This window comes from Manis javanica, chromosome 16 (genome assembly GCF_040802235.1).
Source record: "Manis javanica isolate MJ-LG chromosome 16, MJ_LKY, whole genome shotgun sequence".
Taxonomy (NCBI): domain Eukaryota; kingdom Metazoa; phylum Chordata; class Mammalia; order Pholidota; family Manidae; genus Manis; species Manis javanica.
This window is the reverse complement of record NC_133171.1, coordinates 49,021,910-49,047,327: the sequence shown is the minus strand read 5'-3', so window position 1 is coordinate 49,047,327 and position 25,418 is coordinate 49,021,910. Positions and strand designations below refer to the sequence as shown.

Genomic DNA, 25,418 nt, shown 5'->3' with positions numbered 1-25,418 from the left:
CTTTTTAAATCTGTTCACCAAATCCTGCACAAAGCTCTGTGTGAACTCCCAGTTGTCATTTACACTGCGTGATCTGAAAAAGAAGAAGACATGAGTCAGAGATGGAGGTGCATGTATCACGTGAGCATGGTTTCTGCCTTCCCTGCCTTCCTGCAGGCCCTTAGCAAGCTCCTCCACGAGAGCCCCCAGCTCCTGAAATAGCTAAAGCCAGCACAGCTCCTGGAGTGAGGTCAGCGGGTTACCTTCGTGGTGACTTTAGTCAGTGTGAGTGGCAGCAACTGACTCATTAGACCTGTGTGGTAGGGGATGGGGGACTTCTCCGATGAGGGGCTTTCGGTGGCAAACACGGATGGTTGATCATGCTACATGGGAATGTTAGGAAATGAGGTAGGATGCATTGGTCTGTAAAGCCTCCCGAAATTCTGATACGCTGTCTCTCCTGGTCCCCCATTTTCCCTTGGGAATCACCATTCCCAGCTCTCTGCTCCTCTTCCAGCCCTCGAACACGGAGGTGGGTCATGGCTCTCCGCTCTTCCTCCCCACCATTCCTTCTGCCTACAAGGCTACATCTAAAACCGTCAGCAAACAGTGAGGAAACTAAGGACAGATGACCCCAATATCAAGATTATCCAGGGAGAACGTGTCTATCAGGCACTTTACGTACATGATTTCTGATTCCAGAACAACCCTATGATAGTACAATTATTCCCACTTTTCAGATGAGAAAACAGGATTCCACAGGTCATAGAATGTGACACAATTTCAATAGCTAGCATGGATGTGAACCCAGCTCTGGCTGCAAAGCCCACACTCTACCCATCGCACTTGGCAGGTCAGGGTGACACTGAGGCAGACAACTGCTGGGTAGCAAAGTCCTTCCCCGAGACAGTGAGGAGGGACTTTTCCTCCTTGGCAGGGGAGGCTCCCAGCTCTGCGGGTTCAGCTGGGCTTGCATCCCCCTATCAGCAGTCTCCATGGAGACTAGGGGGAGTCAGAGGCAGTCCCCCCTGGGATGGAATGAGGCAGCTCAGGGATCCTGGGTCCTGCAGCCCCTCCAGCCTCCAGGAGCTGCCCTCCTTTTCAGGAGACTGCACATCACATGCCTGCCCTGCTCTCCCTCCAGGATGGTTTTAAAGACAACAGAAAGGCCAAGAAAGCCCTTGGACACCAGAGACTCCTTTAAATATATTGACAGTCATACCACTGTCAACACTGAATAAGTAGCATTTATTCCCAGCCCACACAGGAGGTGAAAATGGAAGCAAGGTCACCTCCCCCAAAGACTGACACCCCCAAACCCCTTCCTTCTTTGAGGGCTTGCAGGGGCCTAACCCACAGCCTAGCTCCCCTGGGCTCTGGACAAACCAAAGTGTCCTGGAAGTGCACACACACACTGCAACTTGGGTCTCCAAGGTGTCCGAGAAAGAAGCAAAACACTGGCAGCAAGAAAGCCAAGGGCTTTCTAAGTAGTGACACTGGGGATGCCCAAAAGCCACCTGGCCATCTCCCTGGGGCCCATTTACACAATAGTCATCGGTGTGAAAAACAAAATAAAACAAAACATGCCAACAGACAAAAACCAAAAGCCAAAGCCAGAGGGCGCTAACTGCTGAGAAGTTTGCTCCCAGTAATTTCCTCGCCAGCTGACTAAGGGGCCTGCAGGTCACAGATCTGGGCCATGTGGTCGGAGGGACTGAGTCATCTAGAAACCAGATGGGGGCCTTTAATCCTTTTTAGGAGAAAAAGTCCCAGGGAACAAATGCCTGGGGCATTCTTTCTGCCCCAGGAACAGGGAGGCCACAGAGAGTCTGTTCCTTGAATGTGACCAAGACAGTCCCTGCTTCCCTCTCTCAGAGCCTGGCGCCCCGTACTGACCCCAGGGACAGCACTGTTCTATGGCACTGACTAGAGCAGGAGGGCCACTCACGAGTCCAAGACGAAGTACAGGTCGTCAGTGCTCCAGCAGGATTCCCCATCTGCTGGGCTCTCCTGGAGCCTGGAGCTGGGGTGGTGACCTTGGTCCTGGGTGAAGTAGCGGTGGAGGGTGCTCCGGGTGGTCAGGAACAGAGATGGCAGCAGCAGCAGCAGGAGGATGACAAACATGGGTCCCAGCATCCTGGGGCCCATAAACTTCAGGCCACCTCAAGCCAACACCTCCTCTGCTTCCTCCCGTGCTCAGGGTCCTCGGCACTCCCAACCTCAGCTCTACTCACGCTCTGATCAATATACCTTGCACCTGCAAGCAGCCACCTGATACCTGCCCTGTGGGTCCAAGTAGCAAGTGGTTGGCTGTGGGGTGATGGCCCCACTACTTATGCACCTTCACCCCACCCTGCTGAGGTATGTCCATTATGATGGACAACAGGTTGCCATGGTGACCTTGTGACCTGCAGCTCTGCTCAGTGTTCTCCCTGTGGGCAACCCCAGGCAGGAGTTTGAAGGGGTGGTCAGATGAGGCCTCTATTTGTCCCTTATCCAAAACCCTCCCAGGGTCTTTACAATTTCAAGGAAACCCAGCCCTTTGGTAAACTGACAGAGGGCAGCTGAGGGGGCCTACATAAGGACATCACTGAGTGTGAGCAGGTGGAGACAAGAGTGCTGTAAAGTTTATCTGTGGGGACACTGAAGTCACCCAAGGAATAGAAGGATCTGGAAGACGGTTGTGAAAGCAGGCTAGTGTCCTTTGCGAATGAGGGACATTCCAGTTATCTGCTCTGTGTATTGAACCATCCCAGTCCTAAGGACAAAAAACACAACAATTCCATATGCTCACAGGTTCTGCGGATTAGAAATTCAGAGATGTCTGAGCGGGCATGGGCTGACTTTCCTCCATGGAAACCCACTTGCCCTTTCATGTAAATTTTGGAATCATATCAGAAACTCTCCACCACCTAAACCTCTCTTAATATTTTACCAAAATAAAGTTAAATATGTAGATACATTTGGAGGGATTTGAATCTGCTATCTGGATTCTCCTACCAGTGCACATCAGGCACCAGGCCTACTTCCCTCCTTAGGGGCAAAACCACCCATGGGTTTCTGATCTGAAATGCCAAGGTGCCCCCTAATGGGTGCAGGCAGGGGCACGCAGAGGGGGACACAGCTCTGAGGGCACACCCTGCCTCAAACCCAGCGTGGGCTGCAGGAAAGGCTACTCCCAGGTGCGTGGTGGTGCTGGGGATGGATTAATTCCTGGGTGTCACCAGCAGGTGTCCAGGCTGGGCTCACTGTGGGGAGGCAGCCTGATGTGGGACGGTTGTCACTGGAGGAAAGGAGGGCCTACTTACATGGGGATTTCTTGTTACCCAATCTGAATTGACAAATAACTTCCTCTGTGTTGTCTACATTTTGAAAGCCTTTTCTAATAACCTTCAATTTCTTCTTAACTGCGAGAGTATCATCAATATGTCTGTGTGAGGAAGGGCTGAGGTATTTTCCTCAGATCACAACTATGGCAGGCCGCCCCCAAAACAGAATCCCCATGAACTCTTGGGAGGAGGCAGCTGTAGCTGAACCAACATTTGGGCAACGTCCTCGCCAGATTCTCCCCAGGGGTCACTGACGGCCCACTCTCAGGAGCATGGGCTGGGCCTAGCCTTAGGTGCTGCTCCCCACCTCCAGTGACCCACGAAGTCCATTCATTAAAGGCACCCAGCCTAGTTCCCTCTATAGGGGAAAACCAGCCATGGGTTTCTGCTCTGAAATACCAAGGTGCCCCCTAATGGGCACAGGCAGGGACCAGGCAACCCTTACGTAGTTGAGAGAGGAGCCAACACATCCTGGTGAGTCAGCCCTGTGTCATGTCCGAGCTGCACACATACACCTTGGTGCCTGTGGGACTTTCTGGAACCTGGAGTCAATTCTCTATCGCCCGCCCCCCTTCCTGGGGGCTTATCACAGAATGAAAACCAGAGAAGCCAGGCCCGTTCTTATGGAAACAGATTGTGGGGTTTCAATAGGGTACGTGGCTTCCCCCAACACCTGGCAGTCAGAGGGTCAGGATCTGCTGTCAGTACCCAATCCAGGACCACAGAGGATGCCACCTCTGCTCTAGACCCAGCCGAATAGCTATCATGCAGCTCCTCTGGAACACTCTGGGCTCTGGTTTTCAACTCATGGGGCTGTGAATGCTGAGCCTGAAACCCTAGAGGGGACCTAGCTGGCCTGAGCCTTGTGGGGAAATTTGGCAACAGCCTCTACTTCCATGTCTGTGACACGCAGGGAGTGTGGAGCCCAGGGCAGGGCTGAGAGCCCGGAGCACGGCAGGTGCCGGCACCCCTGGGAACGGTGCACAGCGCCCCTCTGCACCATGTGTCGTACCCTGCCTTGTGTCCCTGCTGCCCTTCAGGCCCTGCTCTTGGCCACTTGTCCTCTTGCAGGAACTACAGCTCTCAGGGGTCTGCTTCACTCTGGGAATTGTAGGCATGTGGAGCCAGGATGAGGTTTCAGGGTTTTGAGCAGAAGAGATGTTGAGTTAAAGGACTGTGCTCTGCCCAGACTGCTGCTCCATTTACATTCTATCTGTCCTCACCCTGTTCCTCCAACAGCAAAAACCCCAAGAAGAAAGTGAATCCAAGAGTGAGCACAGCCAGCTTGCAGGCAGCTGTACTACCCCCGCTACACTCCCGCTGCCCACCAGCTCTGAGAGCGCAGAGGGACCTGCAGCCCCAGGACGGGAGGCAGATCCTTTCTGGAAGGGAGGGCATTCTTTCTGGGAGAAAAGTTATACGCCAGGCTTCCTGGGATCCAAGGACAGGGGATGGAAGGCAGGCACCTCCCTGGGAAGATTTTTTAACAAATCTTTTACTTCCTCCACAGCACCTTACAGCTTGCATTCTCGAGCTGCCTCCTCTCGTATCAATGCCATTTTATTCTTCAGTAAATCCACAGTCCTTCACAGTTCAAGTTCTTGTGCTGCCATTTCTCATGTCTCTTGCAGAAGCACATTCCTCTCATCTGTAGATATTTTGAATACTGTGAGAAACAGCCAAACCATGGTTCCCACTGCCCAATGGCCACTCTTTTTTCTTCAAGAAGCTCCTTAATATGCTGTGGGCTCCACCTTCCTCAAGTCCTGGGACAGGGTTGAGTCCTGTAGCAGACAAGCCACCTCAGATCAGATGCCCACTGGGGGCCACTCAAATGTCTCCCCTTTATAGGGGTATCCCGCTGAAGTAACCCTCCTATGAGGGTAGCCTTTTCCATTCTTTGGTCTACAATGAATCCTGCTGGCTAAGCCAGTTGTCTTGACTGAGTGTTTCAGTCCCATACAAGCTCACAATGGATTCAGTGAGACCAAGAAATGACAATGGAACATTCTTGGGATAAAAGGGTTACACCCAGCTCTATTCTCCTGGTGATAGGTTGAGCACTAGAATCACATCTGCATCCAACTGTCTCCAGGTCCATAATCCTCCTCCATCTCTGCCTCCACCCAGGGCACGGGGCAGAGCTCTTTAGATCATGACTCAGTCAATATTAGCTCATTGCCTATGGATGCGCAAGCACTAGCCTAGCAGTAGGCCAATTAGATCAAGAAGTTTGGGGCCGGTGAGCATCTTGGCCACAGGAGCTTGCATTTCCCCACACTGAGATCGTGTTCCTGAGAGACACTGTGGAGAAGGTAAAGGATGTAGCAGAGGACATGCTCTGTGGAGCAAAACAGCTGCCGTCAGCTCCAGAAATGGAGGAGGGTACACTGAAGGGGAATGAGGAGGTAGAGGTGGTGCTGGAGGCCCCAACGCTCCTCTGTTGAAAGCCTGCCCAGCTGTAAGTCAAGTAAATAAAGAGATAGCAACTGCAGGTTCCTCCAGGAGAGGTACAGCCCGCTCTCCAGGGCACAGTGCACTCTATGTTCCCCTAAACACAGGCAGAGCTGGTGGATTTGGGCTTCCAGTCTCAGCAGAAACCCTCAGAATCCATATCAGCCTGGCTCCTGTTCATAGAGGTGGAGAGTATCCTCCTGTCTGAATCAGAGATGGGAAAGCTGGCTTCCCTGACAACTCATCCTGTCTTGCAACAGCCAGTGCAGAATGAACACCAGACCCCTGGGACCCATTCCCTACTCAAATGGCTGATGGCCACACTTCTCACTGTACAGCCCAATCCGGTGACTTACCATCTTCCCCACTAGATGGCAGCTGCATGCCAAGCTCTTAACAGGTGTTAACAGAATTTGGGCATGAAAAATACCATTTATAACCCAGTAAATTATGACCCAAACGGGGAGCTGTTTACAGTGGAGATAAGGGTATGGTGCTGCAAATGGCTCCCTGAACCCTCTTTGGGCCCTTAGTAGCCATTCTTGCCCCTCATGTAGGGCAGCCAATAAATGAGGTTACCCATATTGTGGCAGATTTGGAGGAAGCTGAAGTGCTGAAGGCACAGAAGGGAGTGCAGTCCCCTACTGAGAGGAAGGGCTTAAAGGGCCCCGTGAAGGTCATGAGGACCCAAATATGGATTGATTTGAGAGGGGCAGGAGCGGACAGAGAGAACTTGGATGGGAAGTTCAACAGAATTTTATTGGAGCTGTGGTAACAACTGAAGCCAGAGCAGTGGTTCCAGCAGCTGGGGATCAAGAAATGGAGACAAAGCCACAGTCTTGGCCTGTGAGCCTGCAAGACTTCCTGCTGGACAGTGAGCCATCCTCACCTGAACGCACACACGAAGGTGAGTGGGCTATAGTTTTACTGAGTGGAGGGTCAAGGCACCCACCCGCCTTGGGGCACCAGGTGGGGACCAGAGGCCACATGCTCAAACATCAATTCATTGGTACCCAGTGAATGTTCAACACATGCCAGCTCTGGCAGACACAGGAGCTGAATGTTCACTGACTTATGGCAACCCTGAGCGGTTTCAGGGACCCCCAATGTTATAGTTGGATACAGAGGTAAGGCCACCAGACTTAAACAAGCCTGAATCCCGTTGGGAATAGGGCATCTATACCCAAAGAAATATACTCTGTACATCTCTCCAATCTTTAAATATATTTTGGAGATTGATATCCTCCGGGGCCTATGGTTGCAGACCACTGCAGCTGAGTTCAGACTGAGCATATGTGTGGTAAAGGCAGTTCTGAGTGGACATGCTAAGCACCTGCCTGTATCTATTCTTGTGCATCAGCACGTGTCTAATGCCAAGCAATACAAATTCCCTGGAGGGCATAGAGGAATTGGAGAACCCCTCCCAGGAACTGAAAAGTGGGCATTATAAAACCTACTCAAAGCCCTTTTAATCCCCTGGTGTGGCTGGTAAAAAATCTAGATGGCTGCTGGCATATGACCGTGGGTTACAGAGTACTGAGTAAGTCACACCCCCTCTGCAGGCTGCTGTCCCCTCTAGTACAGCCCTCATGAATACCCTAAGTCATGAACTAGGGACATATTATGTTGTGGATCTTGCTAATGCTTTCTTCTCCATAAACATACCACAGGACAGTCAGGAACAGTTTTCCTTCACCGGGGAAGGATGGCACTGGCCTGTCACTGTCCTTCCACGAGAGCACCTCCACAGTCCCACTGTCTGTCATGGACTTGGAGCCCAGGGTTTGCAGCATGGGAGAACCTGCCAATGGTGCAGCTGTACCATTATATTGATGATATCATGCTTACTGTTTATTTTCTTACCAGAAGTCCTGCATGCAACAAACATTGTGCAGCACCTAGACTGCTGCAACACGTACAGGAGAAAGGGTGGGCTGTGAACAGCACCAAGTTTCAGGGTCCTGGTTTGTCAGTCAAATTCCTGGGGGTTTTCTGGTCGGGTAAGACTGAAGTTACCCCAGAAGCAGTGATTATAGATGAAGTTCAGGCTTTTCCTACCCCCAGAACTGTCACACTATTGCAAGAGTTTTTGGGTCCTTTAGGCTACTGGAGAGTGTTTATCCCACACTTGGCACTAATGATGAAGCCCTTATACCATGTGTTATGAGTGGGCATCAGGTGGGCCTAGGAGGAGACGTGCATTTTCTTTCACTGCTGAAAAATGGGCCAAGGCCTTCTAGGCCTTGAGTGTGATAGACCTGTCAAGACCCTGTAACATGGGTGTCCATGTGACCATAGACAGTTATGGCTGGGTTCCCTGGAAGTAGCTTGAATGGACTCACCAACTTACTGAATTCTCGTGAAAATTCTGAAAAAGAGCAGACGCCATTTGCTGCTGGCATCTCCATGAGTTGATGAAGCAGATCTAATTGGCCCAGGTATGTTGGCTGGAAGGAAAGCGTGACTCTGATGTGACCCGATGGTTACAAAAATGTTTGTTGCATCTGGGCCAAAAGACAATGTGGGTTGTTGCCCTTCAGCAGGGCCTGGACTTTAACCTTTGAGGAAGTCATCAGAGCCCTGCAGGAGTGCACTGTATGCTCTGAAAGGGACTTAACACCAAGGGAAACAAAAGCGAAAAGGAACAAATGGGACTACATCAAGCTAAAAAGATTCTGTACAGCAAAGGACACCATCAGCAGAACAAAAATACATCCTACAGTATGGGAGAATGTATTTATTTGTAAATGACATATCTGACAAGGAGGTAACATCCAAAATACATAAAGAACTCACACACCTCATCAACCAAAAAGGAAATAACCCAATTAAAAAATGGGCAGAGGATCTGAACAGACACTTCTCCAAAGAAAAAATTCAGATGACCAGCAGGCACATGAAAAGATGCTCCACATCGCTAATCACAATGGAAATGTAAATTAAAACCACAATGAGATATCACCTCACACCAGTTAGGATGGCCACCATAGAAAAGACTAAGAACAAGAAATGCTGGCGAGGATGTGGAGAAAGGGGAACCCTCCTACATTGCTGGTGGGAATGTAAACTAGTTCAACCATTGTGGAAAGCAATATAGAGGTTCCTCAAAAAACTAAAAATAGAAATACAATTTGACCCGGGAATCCCACTTCTAGGAATTTGCCCAGGAAAACAAGTTCTCAGATTCAAAAAGAGATATGCACCCCTTTTTTTATCACAGCACTATTTACAATAGCCAAGACTGGAAGCATCGAGTAGATGAGTGGATAAAGAAGAGGTCGTACATATACACAATGGAATATTATTCAGCCATAGGAAAGAAACAAATCCTACCATTTGCAACAACATGGATGGAGCTGGAGGATATTATGCTCAGTAAAATAAGCTAGGCGAAGAAGGACACGTACCAAATGAGTTCCCTCATTTGTGGGCTATAACAACAAAGCAAAACTGAAGGATCAAAACAGCAGCAGACCACAGCTCCAAGAAGGGACTAGTGGTTACCAAGGGGAGGTGTGGGGGCGGGTGGATGGGGAGGGAGGGAGAAGAGGCTGAGGGGTATTATGATTGGCACACATGATGTGGGGAGGATCACGGGGTAGACAGTATAGCACAGAGAAGGCAAATAGTGACTCTGTGGCATCTTACTTCACTGATAGACAGTAACTGCAATGGAGTATGGGGGGCTCGATAATATGGGTGAATGTAGTAACCAAAATGTTTTTCATGTGAAACCTTCATAAGAGTGTATATCAATCATACCTTAATAAAAATATAAAATAAAAAAATAAATGGGACTCAGACCAAGTCGCACAGCAACCTGGGATGATACCTAAGGGACTGATACTCCTCAAGTGGCAGGTAACAAATCCTACCATTTACAACAACATGGATGGAGTTAGAGGGTGTTACATTCAGTGAAATAAGCCAGGCAGAGAAAGCCAAGTATCAAATGATTTCACTCATCTGTGGAGTATAAGAACAAAGCAAAAACTGAAGGAACAAAACAGCAGGAGAATCACAGAACCCAAGAATGGACTAACAATTACCAAAGGGAAAAGGACTGGGGAGGAAAGGTGGGAAGGGAGGGAGAAGGGGAATAAGGGGCATTACGATTAGCACACATAATGTGTGTGGGGGGCACGGGGAAGGCAGTATAGCACAGAGAAGACAAGCAGTGACTCTATAGCATCTTACTACGCTGATGGACAGTGACTGTAATGGGGTATGTGGGGGGGACTTGATAATGGGGGGAATCTAGTAACCACAATGTTGTTCATGTAAGTGTATATTAATGATACCAAAAAATAAAAATAAATAAATAAATAAGAAGGAACAAGCTAGAACTAGTACTCCTAAATCACGTGATGTCACCAATACTGATCTAGGAACATGGCCTCGGGTACACACACCATCCATAACACTGGGCATGGATACTCTTCCTGTCACTAAAACTGCAGACACAGCCCATCAACTCACTGAACACAAGGGCCCTAAAATACCACCATCAGGACTACTGGTGGCTATGCCCAGATGTGGGATGAGTTTATGTGGCTTACCCCAGGTTATGGACATTTGAGCCCTGGGTCACCCTTATGTTAGATGTTCAAAAATTAAAAAATCACTCTAAACAAAACCGGCACAACTGTACCAAGAATCTGGGATGGATATCGCTGAACCTAGGCAGTCATTCTGCCACATTAAGGTATGGCAACTGGTTTGGGGCTGACTCATTGTACTGCCCAGGTATATACTAGGTAGCCCCAAACGGGACCCATGGTTATGTGGCACAGATCTTTGCCCGTGGCCTCCACCCAGGTGGTTCGGCTGCTGTACCCTGGGTTTTCCCTGGGCATAGGGGAGAATCAACCCCAGTGTAACCACACCTGCCCAAGTCCCTCTCTTTTAAGCTAGATGAGCACAATCCATCTTTCACTGGTATGTATGATCATTTGGCCTCTTTGCCCCACACATTGGCCTGGAGTATGTTATAGCATATATAAAAGCTCTTATGAAATTTATTCAACAAGCCTTAAGTGAGAGCCAAGAAGGCCTGTCCTTATTGAACACCGATGTGTCCCTAAGAGATAAGCTGTCCTCCAAAATGGGATGGATTTGCATATTATTAGGGCATCCCAAGGAGACACCTGTGCCATTATCCAAGCAGAATGTTATGTATTTATACCTGATGAGTCTACTTTATCATCTTTATTAAGGACATTTACTGAGGACACAGTTGAATGACCTAAGTGATCCAACACCCAGCCTAAGGGATTTAATAGATCAGTAGTTTGGATTATGGGGCTCCAAGTGGAAAAAATCGTAGTTGATTTTGGGAGTCATTGTCCTAATCTGGGTTTTCTTCTTGCACACACCCGTGCTGTTGCTGCAGCATATGTCTCCAATACAGCCAGACGGCTGTCAAAGGAGCCCCCTCTGTGCTGGTGAAACTCTTTGTTGACCACTCAGGGCACAATGCAAGGGGCAGGGGAGGGGAGGGAGCATATGAGATTATAACAACCAATCACAAGGGATGGAGGGTAGAAGGAAATCATCAAGAAGACATGACCACCAATTGACCTGTGACCCAAGCAACTGGAGGCTCCTCACCCCTGCCCTGTCCTTAAAATGTGGGCTCTGCCTGCCTTCTCTGCTCCTAGAAGCTGCCTGAGGCTATAACCTTGAGATAGCAATGCGGGTTTGATACCATCTGGACTGTATACATGACCAAACCCAGTTACAGCTTCTGTGTAAACTTTAAGATTTGGTGGGTGGGTATGAAGATCTACTCATTTTGTGGCTGCCCAAGACAAGTCTCATCTGTAAATTCCTTTGCTTACTAACTTTGCTACCTATCATTCTGGAATGGCCTGCGTCTTTGTAGGTCTTTCCCTGCCCTCCAAGTATGGGACCATTTTCAGATTATACCTGAGAAGATCCCAAAGAGCTTGTGAACCAGCATACTTATGTGTGGAATCAAAACAAAAAACAAAAAGCAGAACTCATACATACAGAGAACAGGTTGGTGGTTGCCAGAGACAAGGATGGAGGGGGCAGTGAAATGGGTGAAGGTGGGCAATAGGCATAAATTTCCAGCTATTTATAAATAAGTCCTGGGGGGTAATGTACAGCATAGTGACTATAGTTAACAATATTGTATTATATATTTGAAAGTCACAAAGAAAGTAAATCTTAAAAATTCTCATCATCAAAAAAAATTGTAACTCTGTGTGGTGATAGATGTTAATTAACTTACTAAAGTAATGATTTATAGAGAGAGAGAAAGAGATACTATATCGTAAATATACATTATGTATACAGTAAAAAATATGTGCATGTATATATATCTACCCACTATATACATATATATATATATCATCATTATGTTGTACATCGGAAACTAATACAATGTTATAGGTTAACTATGTCTCAATAAAAATCTCCCAACAAAGAAAAGTTCTGGATCTTACTGCTTCACTGGTAAATGCTACCAAACATTTAAACAAAAGCTAATACCAAACCTTCTCAGATTCTTCCAAAAAAAGTAAAAAAGGAACTCTTCCTAACTCATTGTCTGAAGCCAGCACAACACTAATACCAAAGCTAGATAAAAACACCACAAAAAACTACACACCAATATCTCTTATGAACCCTGATGCAAAAGCCTCAAAAAATACTAGCATACAGAATTCAACAGTATATTTAAAGGATTATACACCATGAGCAAGTGGGATTTATTCAGGAATGCAAGGATGGCTGAACATATGAAAAGTGATCAATATAATATGCCACATTAACAAAATGAAGGAAAATAACCTCATGACCATCTCAGTTAATGTAGGAAAAAGTGTCAGTGCCTCCCTGCTTCTGACCCGCAGGTAAGGGAGGAGATACGATGAGTTATGGAAGATCTGAAAGGACCAGCCAGGGGACTCGAGACTTAACAGCGCAAGAGTGGTGCCGAGAGGGCACCCTTCATATTTACTGAGCAAATACATGTTAACAACAGTAGAATTCTTTGGGGGAAGTTAGTACACAATCATTAACTAACTCGAAACTTAATCCTCAGCAGTCTCCAGTCTCCTGGAGTGCGACGTCTTACATGTTATTGAAACAATAGCAAGGGCAATTAGGTCACAGAAACTGTTTTGGTCCTGTTTGTTCTGTTCTTGATTACATATCAGGAATTGCAGGAAAAATAATCAAGTCATATATGATTATACATTTGATTTTTATACTTGATTTCTATATTAACCCCACATCTCCCCCTTATTTTGTGATAAAATGTTTAAGTAGTAGGTAGACATAATAAAGATTACAGTTTCTAATAGAAAGCTTTTTAACACAGTTTACCTTTTCATAAAAGATAACCTATCTTTTAAATCTTGTGATGTAAAATAAAGATGGTAAGTAGAGTTTAGTGCAGTAGGAAGGCAAGTGTAGGTGGTCAGGTGCCTACAGACTAGGTATTGATCTGAGTTAGACAAGGGCAACAAAACAGCCATGGGTGCAGAAGATTTCTCTCAAAACTGGGGGGGTGAGGTTCTAAGCCTCACCTCTGTTGACCGCCAATTTCTCACCTGATGGCCCCTCTGTGACTGTGCCTGTCTTAGGCTGTTCCTCCCTTGAGGAATCTTACCCGTCTCTGGCTAACCAGCCATCTTCCAGGGCCATACAAGGAGATGTAAATTAAAGTTGGTAAGGGAGAGAGAAGCAATATTCTTTGAAAAGGTTAGCTTTTTACTTCTCTGCAGATTTATGCCCCAGGGCTCCTATGCCTAGCACTTGTCTAGAGGTATCTTTACCAGCTGGAAGGATTAAGATACACGGTAATTTTAAATATGAGGTATGAATTATAGTAAAGGGCTGTATTTAGGAAGGAAAAAGAAAAGCTTTAGAAGCAGCAAAGGAAGAAAATATGAGAAGATTGATTATTTCTGACATAACTTCTTGTAGAGTAATGTAAGCATGTACAGTTTTAACAAATTACTAATTAAATTATGTACACACCTTAACAGAACAGGAATACAGATACATAACAAAAGCAGACCTACAATTACTGGCCATATCCAATGAAACCAAGAAAACCAGTTAGGTAACCCAGGCATTTGTGAAAACTTATTAATAATATGATGAATATTGTCCAATTGATTTTGAATAGTTTGAGAAAAATCAGACAAATTACAACAACACATTCCTGGAAACTGTTCACATCCCACATTTTCTTTTAACAGCACAATTAGGGAGCAACTTGCACTTCTTCTAGCTCTTGATTGAGTTCAGATAATATAGAAGCAGTCAGATTTGTTGTCTTACTATATGCACAGGCCAGCTTACATATCTCTTTTTGCATTCCACTGACCAAGTCCAGGAACTGGCAGGATGAATGCCGCTGCAACTGCAACAGAGGTGGGACCTACAAGTTTCAAGCTGTCGTCACAATCAGACGGCAGAGCTTGGAGAAATCTTTTGTGACTATTTCCGGGATAATCCATTAGAGTAGGAAGGATGCATCCCACGCCACACATACTTTGATAATGTGAGGAGAGGGCTTAGGGTGTGGACTTGTACCACCTGCCCGACCCCTCAGGTGGGCTGGGTTGTGTCTGTTTGCTAGGGTTGTTTACAGTGAGGTCACGGGTTATGCTGAGCTACCCTTCTTTATTTGCGGAACACTCAAACATTCCAGGCCAAGTTTCTCCTGGCCTTTTGAGCTTTAACTGATCTCACTGAAAAATGACTCTAGAGCTTAATGTTTAACACAGAGTTTTGGTAGGGGGTTTCCTTGCATGTAGTTATTACAATTGCTCTGACTGCAAATATCCTGCCTTGCTTTTTCCGGAGGCCCTCACCTTATTCTGTCTAAGCTCACGGTCCCTGTCTCATTCCCCCCTCTACAGATAGAGACCCTAGCTGCTGCTAGGGAAAAGAGGCCATGACTGCTCTGGTTGCTTCATGCTGAGAGGGGGCGCAGTAAGGGGTGCAGCTAGGTCTCCATCACTGGTCAGTTGAGAGGGCCTCGGAAGATTGGCGCTTCTATTTCGGGTTCCATTTCTATTACTATTTGCAGTTTTATGGCTTCTAGGCAAGATACAACAAATCGTGTTATTAGGTTAAGTAGCAACATCTGAAGCTGGATTTTCTTTTTTGGAACAACTTGACAAGATTAAGAATGCATGGCTGAATATGAGAACTAGAAATAGTAAAACTTTAACTGAAATGATGGGAGAAAACTAAAACATCTGGAGAATCATAGCTAGATATTTTGGGGAAACTAGAATTCTGGATCTAGTCTACGTCTCAATGACTAGTATTAGGATTTAGTATAAATAAGGCTGCATTATTGAAACAATACTTTTCTCTAAAATCACCCCCATTTTTATTAGAAGTAACTAGATTAAGAAAATAATTAACACTTGGCTTGACTATTTGCATAAGTGCATCAAGAAGACCAACTGATTACATAGGATCCTTTAAATGTGCTTTGAAGGAACTTTTTATAAGGAATTTCAGATTGGACATTTAAAGGCCTCTGGAGGCTAGAAAGCCAAGCCAGACTTGCCTTCAGGTTTTGCCTGCAGTACCTGTACATTTGGGTGAATTCTTCTCTTCCCAAGGTCCCCAAGCCATCGTGAGGTTCTTGCACTTGCCAGGAAGTGACCTTCCTTACGCACCTGGTAAGGCTGCTGGGAACCCTGTAACCAAGGTACCAGGCCAGTTCTTCGATGGAGCTTTGTTGGCTCCATAAAGTCAACCTTAGTTCCTTAAAGCTGCTCATACCTGAGTTTATGCACGTGTCTCTCAGGCATGACATTCCAGTCAAAGCCTTGGTAATATAACCTGTGTTTTTAATTGATCCTCTTACAAGGAAAGCAGACTCTTAATGAACTTATGCAAATAAACATACTGCTGTAAAATATGAAAATAGTCACTGAGAGTTTTTAAATTCTGGAGGGATTAGGTAGAGAGAAAGATAAATGTTTCGATCCTGCCTATAAAGATATTGTCATTTACTAAACTGTTGTCAGTTTAAGAGAAAAAGCTTAAAACACTTTATCAGCAACATTTGAAACATAAAGCCACAAAATCATTTTCCTTAGTTTATTTAATCCTATGTAACCAATACCTGTTCTTCTGAAATCTAGTTCTTTACTAGTTTAGGAGTAATAAAACAGTTACTATAAGTGACAAAAGATTTACAAATGACAATGGTGAAAGATCTGATGAGAGCTTACTATAAGACAGTTGACATAAGAAAATTTGGATATTTCTGTAACACAAAACATTCAGTAACAAAGTTTAGCATCATTCCCTTTGACAGTGCTTTCCAGGTAAATATTTATCAGTTAAATAAGCCAAATTAGCCAACTATTTTCCCCGATGAGGAGAAAAAATTCCTCTGACATGTTCCAGGGGCCCTCTACAAAATATCAGAGTTAACTAGAGGTAAAAGCACCTTTCTGAATTTGATTTTGGGAAGTTGTCAAAAGAAACTCTCTTTGGCACTTGCTTACATAAGATTATAGGATGACATGAAGTAATACTTATCCATTTAACTAGAATGACAACAAAACACTTCAAAGGCAGACACAGAAGGGTACACAGTTGTTAGCAAAGTTTAGCTTTTAGTCCTTCTAATATTGAGATCTCATTTTCTTAAATACTCAGACAATTCATTGAGACTTTAAGCATGAGAAATTGCTTTGATAAAACAATTAGAAAACTTCCTACAATTTTTCAGCATTAACTGCAGACTAAGAGTTTAAGAAAACTTGTCCTTTTCACTGAAAACAAAATTCTAATTTGCTGTTAATGCTGAAAAATTGGATTCTACAATTTTTTTTTACATTTAGAGTTCTTCCTCTTTAAATAAACAGCTGTACGTTAGAACAATTACTTTCTTTTACCCTCAACAAAACAAATTTCCATTCCTTATACTTTCTCTTATTAAAACACACATCTTCATTTTTCTTCTCAAGAGGCGGCATGAGTAGAGCGGCGGAAATCTCCTCCTGAAACCATATATATTTTGAAAATACAGCAAATACAAAGGTGGGGGAATGACAGCCTCTTCAACAGCTGGTGTTGGCTAAACTTGGACAGCTACGTGTAAGAGAATGAAACTGGACCATTGTCTAACCCCACACACAACAGTACACTCGAAATGGATCAAAGACCTGAACGTAAGTCATGAAACCATAAAACTCTTAGAAAAAAACATAGGCAAAAATCTCTTGGACATAAACATGAGCGACTTCTTCATGAACATATCTCCCCGGGGCAAGGGAAACAAAAGTAAAAATGAACAAGTGGGACTATATCAAGCAGAAAAGCTTCTGTACAGCAAAGGACACCATCAATAGAACAAAAAGGCATCCTACAGTATGGGAGAATATATTCATAAATGACGGATCCGATAAGGGGTTGAGATCCAAATTATATACACAGTTCACGCAGCACAACAAACAAAAAGCAAATAATTCAATTAAAAACTGGGCAGAGTATCTGAACAGACACTTTTCCAAAGAAGAAATTCAGACGGTCCACAGGCACATGAAAAGATGCTCCACCTCGCTAATTATCAGGGAAATTAAAATTAAAACCACAATGAGGTATCACCTCATGCCAGTTAGGATGGTCAACATCCAAAAGACTAGGAACAACAAATGCTGGCAAGGATGCGAAGAAAAGGGAGCCCTCCTACACTGCTGGTGGGGATGTAAACTAGTTCAACCATTGTGGAAAGCAGTATGGAGGTTCCTCAAAAAACTAAAAATAGAAATACTATTTGACCCGGGAATTCCACTCCTAGGAATCTGCCCAAAGAAAACTTCTGAGATTCAAAAAGACATGTGCACCCGTATGTTTACTGCAGCACTATTTACAAGAGCGAGATATGGAAGCAACCCAAGTTTCCATCAGTAGATGAATGAATGAAGAAGAGGTGGTACATATACAGAATGTAATACTATCCAGCCATAAGAAACAAATCCTATCATTTGCAACAACATGCATGGAGCTGGAGGGTATGATGCTCAGTGAAATAAGCCAGGCAGAGACAGACAAGTACCGAATGATTTCCCTCATTTGTGAAGTATAACAACAAAGAAAAAATGAAGGAACAAAGCAGCAGCAGACTCACAGAAACCCCCGCCTGGCGGCCACGTCCCAGTAAACCCACCAGCCCGCACCTCAGGGGACTCCTGCGCACCACCGGCCCGCTCCTCAGGGGAACCCCGCGCCCGCGCCCCGTCCTACCTTGAACCAGCGCCTGGTGCAGGTGCAGCTGGAGCGTCAGGGGCGGCCGCCAACCGCGCCGCCAGCCTGCGCTCAACTTTGGAGTCGGCAGCCCTCCGCGCAGCCCCGCGTCCTGGCCGGGGCTCTCGGGAGCCGCGCGGACTCCGCGGTGCAGACGCCGCTGCCGCCACAGCTCGGGGCAGAGCAGGGCGCGGGCCACACTGAGGGGCCGCCCCCGCCTGCCCCCGCCCTGGGGCCCTCACGCGCTCGCAGAGCGGCCCATTAACGGGAGGCGGCGGGTCTTGAGGGGCACGGTGGCGGCGGTGAGATTGTCAGCACGGAAATGCCCGTCAGACCGCCTTCAGCGGCCCCGCAGCCAGAGCGCCCGGGCCGCGGCAGCTCCCGAGGAGTCCGGCTGGAGCTGAGGAGACGCCACTTCCAACTTCCTCACCACCCGGCGCAGACGAGAAAGTGCGGCCCCACAGGCGCCCGCTGCGGCCGCCGATTGGCCGAAGGGAGGGGCTCGTGGGCCGCCGCGCCCCGCCCCCACCCCCGCGCCCGTTTTCCAACTTTGTGCTTTTTCGGACAGACCTGCGAGCCCAGGCGGCTTCCCGCACCGCCTCGCCCCCTAGGGACGTGCAGCACGCCCTGCAGGTAGTGCTGCCCTTGAATCTATGGTAACCACAAATCCAAACCCTGCAATACGCGTTAGCATTAGTAAGTACGCATCTAACGATAATCACCCTAAATGTAAATGAACTGAATCCACCAACCAAAAGACAGAGTTACAGAGTGGATAAAAAAGCAAGACCCATCTATATGCTGCCTACAAGAGACTCACTTCAAACCCAAAACATACAGACCAAAAGTGAAGGGATGGAAAAAGATATTTCTGTGGGACCCCCAGAAAGTCAGCTTGACCTAACTCACTCCATTTTGTAAAGCCTAGCCTAACTAACTCCATTTTGTATTAAAACCCCATCCTAAGCAAATAGGAAAGAGGAAGTACCCTGCTCCTGGAAAAATAACAAGCTAGAAATAATCAGCAATGAGCTTAAAAGTTTTAATAAACTTGGGAAAGCCCCTAAACTGTTTTACTACATCTGCTAACTGTTTTGATACATCTGCTAACTGCTTTTACTGCATGTGCTACATTCTAAAAGTATAAAAGCAAAAAGGGAACTTTGTTCAGGGTCTCAGATTGTGTCCTGTGTTCTGACGGGCTGCTGAGACCCTAGTTCGAACTAGCAATAAAGACTTGTTTTGTTTTTGCATCTCGCGACTGAGCTTGGTGACTGCAACTCCGCACAGGGACTCAAGGAAATGGGGCACATTTCATGCAAACAATAGGGAGAAAACAATCAGGTGTTCGAGTACCTGTATCAGACAAAATAGACTTCAAAACAAAGAAAGTAACAAGAGATAAAGAAGGACATAACATAATGATAAAGGAGTCAGTCCAACAAGAGGATATAACCATTATAAATATATATGCACCCAGCACAGGAGCACCTACATATGTGAAATAAATACTAACAGAATTAAAAGGGGAAATCGAATGCAATGCATTCATTTTAGGAGACTTCAACACACCACTCAAACAACAGATCAACCAGACAGAAAATAAGTAAGGACACAGAGGTACTGAATGACACCCTAGACTAAAACAGATGGATCTAACACACATCTACAGAACTCTACACCCAAAACTGCAGGATACACATTCTTCTCAAGTGCACATGGAACATTGTCAAGAATACATCGTATAGTAGGCAACAAAAAGAGTAAATTCAAAAAGATTGAACTTGTACCAACCACCTTCTCAGACCACAAAGGTATGAAACAAGAAATAAATTATGCAAAGAAAACGAAAAAGCCCACAAATACATGGAGGCTTAACAACATGCTCCTAAATAACCAATGAATCAATGACCAAATAAAAACAGAGAACAAGCAATATATGGAGACAAATGACAACAATTCAACAATGCAAAAATCTGTGGGATACAGTGAGGGCTGTGCTAAGAGGGAAGTATACTGTAATACAGTCATACCTCAGGAAAAAACAATAATCCCTTATGAACAGTCTAAACTCACAATTAATGAAACTAAAAGAGAAGAAAAATTGAGGCCCAAAGTCACAAGAAGGAGGGACATGATAAAGATTAGAGCAGAAAAAAATAAAATCGAGAAAAATAAAACAATAGAAAGTAATCGATGAAAGCAGGAGCTAGTTCTTTGATAAAATAAATAAAGTCCTAGCCAGACTTCTCAAGAAAAAAAGAGAGTCTACACACATACACAAAATCAGAAATGAGAAATGAAAAATCACTACAGATGCCACAGAAAAAAAATTATTAGAGAATACTATGAAAAATTATATGCTAACAAACTGCATATCCTAGGAGAAATGAACAACTTTCTAGAAAAATACACCCTAGCAAGGCTGGCCCAGGGAGAAACAGAAAATCTGAACAGACCAATTACCAGCAATGAAATTGAATTCGCACTCAACACACTACCTAAGAACAAAGCTCCTGGACCACATGGTTTCACTGCTGAAGTTTATCAAACATTTAGTGAAGACCCGAATACCCACCCTGCTTAAAGTTTTCCAAAAAGTAGAAGAGGAGGGACTTACACTCATTCTATGAGGCCAGCATCACTCTAATGCTAAAACCAGGCAAAGACACCACAAAAAAAAAAAATCACAGGCCAATATCCCTGATGAATATAGATGCAAAAATACTCAACAAAATACTCCAAACCAAATTCAAAAATACATCAGAAAGATCATCCATCATGATCAAGTAGGATTTATTCCAGGGATGCAAGGATGGTACATTTGAAAACCTATCATCATCATCAAACACCACATCCACAAAAAGGACAAAAACCACATGATCATCTCCATAGATGCTGAAAAACTATTCAACAAAATTCAACATCCATTTATGATAAAAACTCTCAACAAAATGGGAATAGAGGGCAAGTACCTCAACATAATAAAGGCCATATAGGACAAACCCACAGCCAACATCATACTTAACAGAGAGAAGCTGAAAGCTTTTCCTTTAAGATAGGAAATAAGACAAGGATGCCCACTCTCCCCCCTTTTATTCAACATAGTTCTCGAGTTCCTAGCCATGGCAATCAGACAACACAAAGAAATAAAACGTATCCAGACTGGTAAGGAAGAAGTTAAACTGTCACTGTTTGCAGATGACATGATATTGTACATAAAAATTTGTTGTGAATTTGTTTCCCACAGGAACTTCCTAGAGGCAGTTAAGCCAGAGGCAGAAGGTCCACAGAAGATGATGGAAAAGATGAAATGTCTGGGCAAAGGCTGCTAGGTGGAAGGGGTACCAGGTACCAAAACAGTGATACAGAGCCTGTGTATAAGCTCCATCCAAAAATCAGCATGTCAGAGAGTTACACAGACCCACATTCAAGTTGCATAGCACCCAGTAGAAGCTGAGAGGAACACCACAGCTGTGTCTATGAAGGACACAAGATGGCAAAATGACACCTTAGAGAAAATACAGCCAATCTGAACGTCCTTATTCACCCGAACAAGATTTTGCACCTCATGCTGGATTGGCACACATCTCCAGCTTGTGCAGATCAGCAGCGATGCTGGAATCCTAGACCCAACACATTATTCTTGTTCAGTCTGATCCCAGGGATGGCTTATGATTTTAACCAAGGTCTTCCTTCCTAAGAGGGTCCCTGAAAGCTCCTATGAGATGGGTGTAGACAGAAGGGGACAAAGGAATTAGCAGCCACAATTGGAACCCAATTCTCATCTTCCTTGTCCCAGAGGCAGGGAAGCCTGGAGCTTCCCAGGGATAGGGGCCCTGGTAATCACACCATCAGGTACAGAGGGCTCTCTGCTCTCACTGTCGACTCTGAAGAGGAGGCAGACAGATTTGGCCTACAGATGCTTAAGCCCTCTGAGCCTCAGTTTCCTTGCTTGCAAACTACATTCAGACTTGGTATTGGGAATGATGAGGCAATATTTACAAAACATCTAGAACAATTCCTGATGCACAAAGGCATTCAGCAAATATCTCATTTCCTTCTTGCCCCTGTCAGTTCTCAGGTCACCATTCTGTCCCCCTTGCTGCATTGCCTCTTTTACAAGTATTGTTTTGAAATAGAAACTGCATCATTTCCCAGGTAGGGAAGCCTTAACTTCAATAAATTTTGCATGTGACTTTGACTTACCATCTCGGGATAAGATGTAGCAGAGTAGGTAAGAACATGACTACGGCAACCAAATCACTGGGTTGTCCGACTGGCTTTGTAACCCTAGACAAGTTTTTTGATTACCATGTGCCTGAGTTTGCTTTTCTGTAAAGATGGCATCATTATGGTACCTGCCCCATACAAACTTGGTAATGTATGTTACAGCACGGAAAACAAAGCCTATATAGGTTTGTTGCGATCATCTTTCTCAGAATTGGAGGGTGGTAGAAGAGAATCAAATCACAGTGTTGGGAGCAAGGGACAACAGTAAGCGGTAAACATGCAACGAAGCGGCACAGGGCCCAGCCCACACTTGAACTTAAGGTCACTGTGCGTCTCCTTTATATACTGAGCTTGGCCAGCATGGGGTAGATAGTTGGAGAGGAATTAAAACACTGCAGTGTGACTCATTAAATGAGTTAATGTCAGTGGGTCTCAACATTCTCATCTATAAAATGAGTTTTTGACTGATGATTTCCAGAGTCCCTTCCTTATCTAAAAATGGCTGTGAGTCTCTGGAGAATTGCTTCATGGAAGCCACCTCAGTCAGAAATTTTAGTTCCAATGCTTGAGCCAGGGTGACCAAAGGGCAATGACTGACCCACAGATATTGCCCAGAGGCCTCTGTGGCCTATCACCACATGGGCAAAAGACTCTCAAGGGTAGATTTTTGACATTGACCCCGAATGAAATACTCATTCAGTCACAAGGGCACATTGGCATCACTGGAAAGCCCTTACCACACAAATTCAGTATTCCATTTGCAGATGCTACAACTTGTACTGTACAAAGAGTTAGTATATCTGTAAGGATTTAACTTTGTCTTATCTTTATATGGCCTTGTGTGCTATTTGTGTCAGATATTTAATTTTTTAAAAATATATCCTTTGTGGTTACTTCTTCCTTTTGCTTAAATGTAACAGAAGTATCTCCCTTCACTCTTGACTTATGAGAAATCTTGGGGGCTCCTCCCTTTGGTTGCCTCACTCCCTGGCCAGCTCATGGCCTGTCAAAAAGTTAGGTGTCAGAAACCTATTATCAGAGGAAGGAAACATGTAGTTGGGGATATGGCCCCAGACACAAGCAGTTTGCTAATGGTAACAGCTACAACTTCTTACCTACTATCCCCTAGTAGATGACAAGGATGGCAGGGCTCTGTCCTTGTACACATACGTCACTCAAGGCATATTAGCTACTTATCAAATGTATGGTAGATGGAATTGAGCTGACCTGGAACTGTTATGAAACTCAGAAAGCTCCATGTGACCCTGAGCTCTTTGAGGGTGGGCCTGGGATTGCATGTGAGTCTTTGTCAGCCTGTAATGGACCACCACGACACCCTGCCTTCTTTGGTTGACCGTCATCCCTAGCCACATGCTTCCCCTTTAGCTTCTGTGAGGCTGTGTTCTCCTGGTTTCCTCCTACCTTTCTGGAAGGGCTTCTTAATCTCCTTTAAAATTCTTCCTAGTCTACCAGATCTCAGAAGGATAGTAGGCCTCAGAGCAGGGGTCTCCTCTGTACCTGCAGTCCCAAGTGTGTAACTCTATAGCTCTAAACCTTCAATATTTATTTGATGTTTAGCCCTAGTCTCGTATTCGATAACTTGGATGTTTTACAGAACTTAACACATTCAAAACAGAACATGTGATTGAACTACCCTCCTACGACACAAACCCGCCCCGCCCTTGGTCACCACCACACCACTGCATGTCACCATCCTCCCAACAAGCCAATCAAACCAGAAACTCAACCATCACCTTTGAGTCTTCCATTTCCCTCACTATTCATGTGTAATCCACTGACAAATCCTGTTAACATTTTCACCTAAATAATTCTTGATTTCATTTGCCTCTCTATATCTCCACTGCCAAATATACCCAGCCACGAGCGCTTCTCGACTGGGCTCCAGCAACAGCCTCCTTGGTGGTCTTCCTGCTCTCGATCTCCTCTCCCTCCCTTCAGTCCATTTTCCATGAAGAAGCCAAAGTGACCTTCAGAAACTATGTAAATTGACCATCTTGTTCCTTGCTTAAAACCTTTCATTCAGTACTTAGCACACATAACGTCGGGGGGTCACAGGGAAGGCAGTACAGCACAGAGAAGACAAGTAGGGACTCTATAGCATCTTACTATACTGATGGACAGTGACTACAACGGGGTGTGTTTTGGGGGACTTGATAATATGGGTGAATGTAATAACCACAATGTTGCTCATGAGAAACCTTTATAAGATTGTATATCAATGATACCTTAATTAAAAAATAAATAAATAAAACCTTGCATTCAGTGACTTCTCTTTGTACTTGGAATAAAATCCAAACTCCCCACCATGTCCTGGAAGACTGCATGACCTTGCCCTTGCCTATACTAAACGAATCTTTTCTTCTTGTCCCACACCCCTTGCTGCATCCTCCTCTTCTTTATTCTCACTTCAGCCGAGCTCTTTGCCTCCCTCCGCTTGGACACCTCCCCCAGCTCCTCAGACGCTCCTCTTATGCCAGGTCTCACCTGCCACTGCCTCAGGGCATCCATGACCACCCCCTTCTCCCATTATTCTCTGTCCCTGTACCTTGTCTGTTCATGGTACTTACACACGCTACACTTTCACAAATATACATTTATTTGTCTTCTTCCTTATTGCCTTTTTCTTCGGACTCTAAGCGCAAACGAGTGCCTTGTTCTCCACAAGCCCAGTACAGTGTCTGGCAGATAAAGGCATTAAATAAATACACGTGGGAAGAAAGGTAGGCGAGAAATGGAAGGAAAAACAGAACTGGGAGGAGGAGGAGGAGGAGGAGAAGGAAGGAAGAGAGAGGACAGAGTGAGAGACGGAGGAAGGTCTTTGAGATGAGCATCTTCATAAAACAGCAGGAGCTTAGAGTGAGGGAGCAGAGGGGAGGCGAGGAGAGAGCACCTGAAGTTTTCCTCCCTCCCTTCTGTGCTCTCTCCTGTTCATGTACTTTGTAGGTTGTCCTCGCTAGTCGTCTTGCATAGCCCTTTGAGAAAGGCGTCAAAGCTTCACTTACTGGTGAGAAGAAAGAGGCTCAGCCAAGTGAAGGGCCACCGCTCCCCACCCGCAAGATCTCATAGCTGGTTCTGCATGTGGGCGGTGGGGCGCGGCTCCTTTTCTTCCCTCCTCCACAGTGGCTTACGTCCTTCGCAGTGTCT

General features: G+C 45.4%; 1 protein-coding gene across 10 annotated transcripts in view; it reads right to left on the bottom strand.

Moving 5' to 3' along the window:
* LOC140846882 (anthrax toxin receptor-like) overlaps positions 1–25,411 on the bottom strand; it is a 46,031-nt gene extending 20,620 nt beyond the window's left edge. For 3 of the 10 annotated variants that reach the window (XM_073225034.1, XM_073225040.1, XM_073225042.1), the window contains exons 1-4: positions 18,021–18,470; positions 4,827–5,092; positions 1,928–2,116; positions 2–73 (exon numbers count right to left, since the gene is read on the bottom strand). In XM_073225034.1, coding sequence (XP_073081135.1) covers positions 2–73; positions 1,928–2,116; positions 4,827–4,867 — 302 coding nt within the window. In that variant the 5' untranslated portion in view covers positions 4,868–5,092; positions 18,021–18,470. Of the gene's footprint in view, position 1; positions 74–1,927; positions 2,738–4,821; positions 5,093–18,020; positions 18,472–25,276 lie in introns of those variants that run through there. The other 7 variants (XM_073225043.1, XM_073225035.1, XM_073225037.1 and 4 more) reach the window with 7 other exon arrangements.
* Between the last annotated feature and the right edge of the window lie 7 nt (positions 25,412–25,418).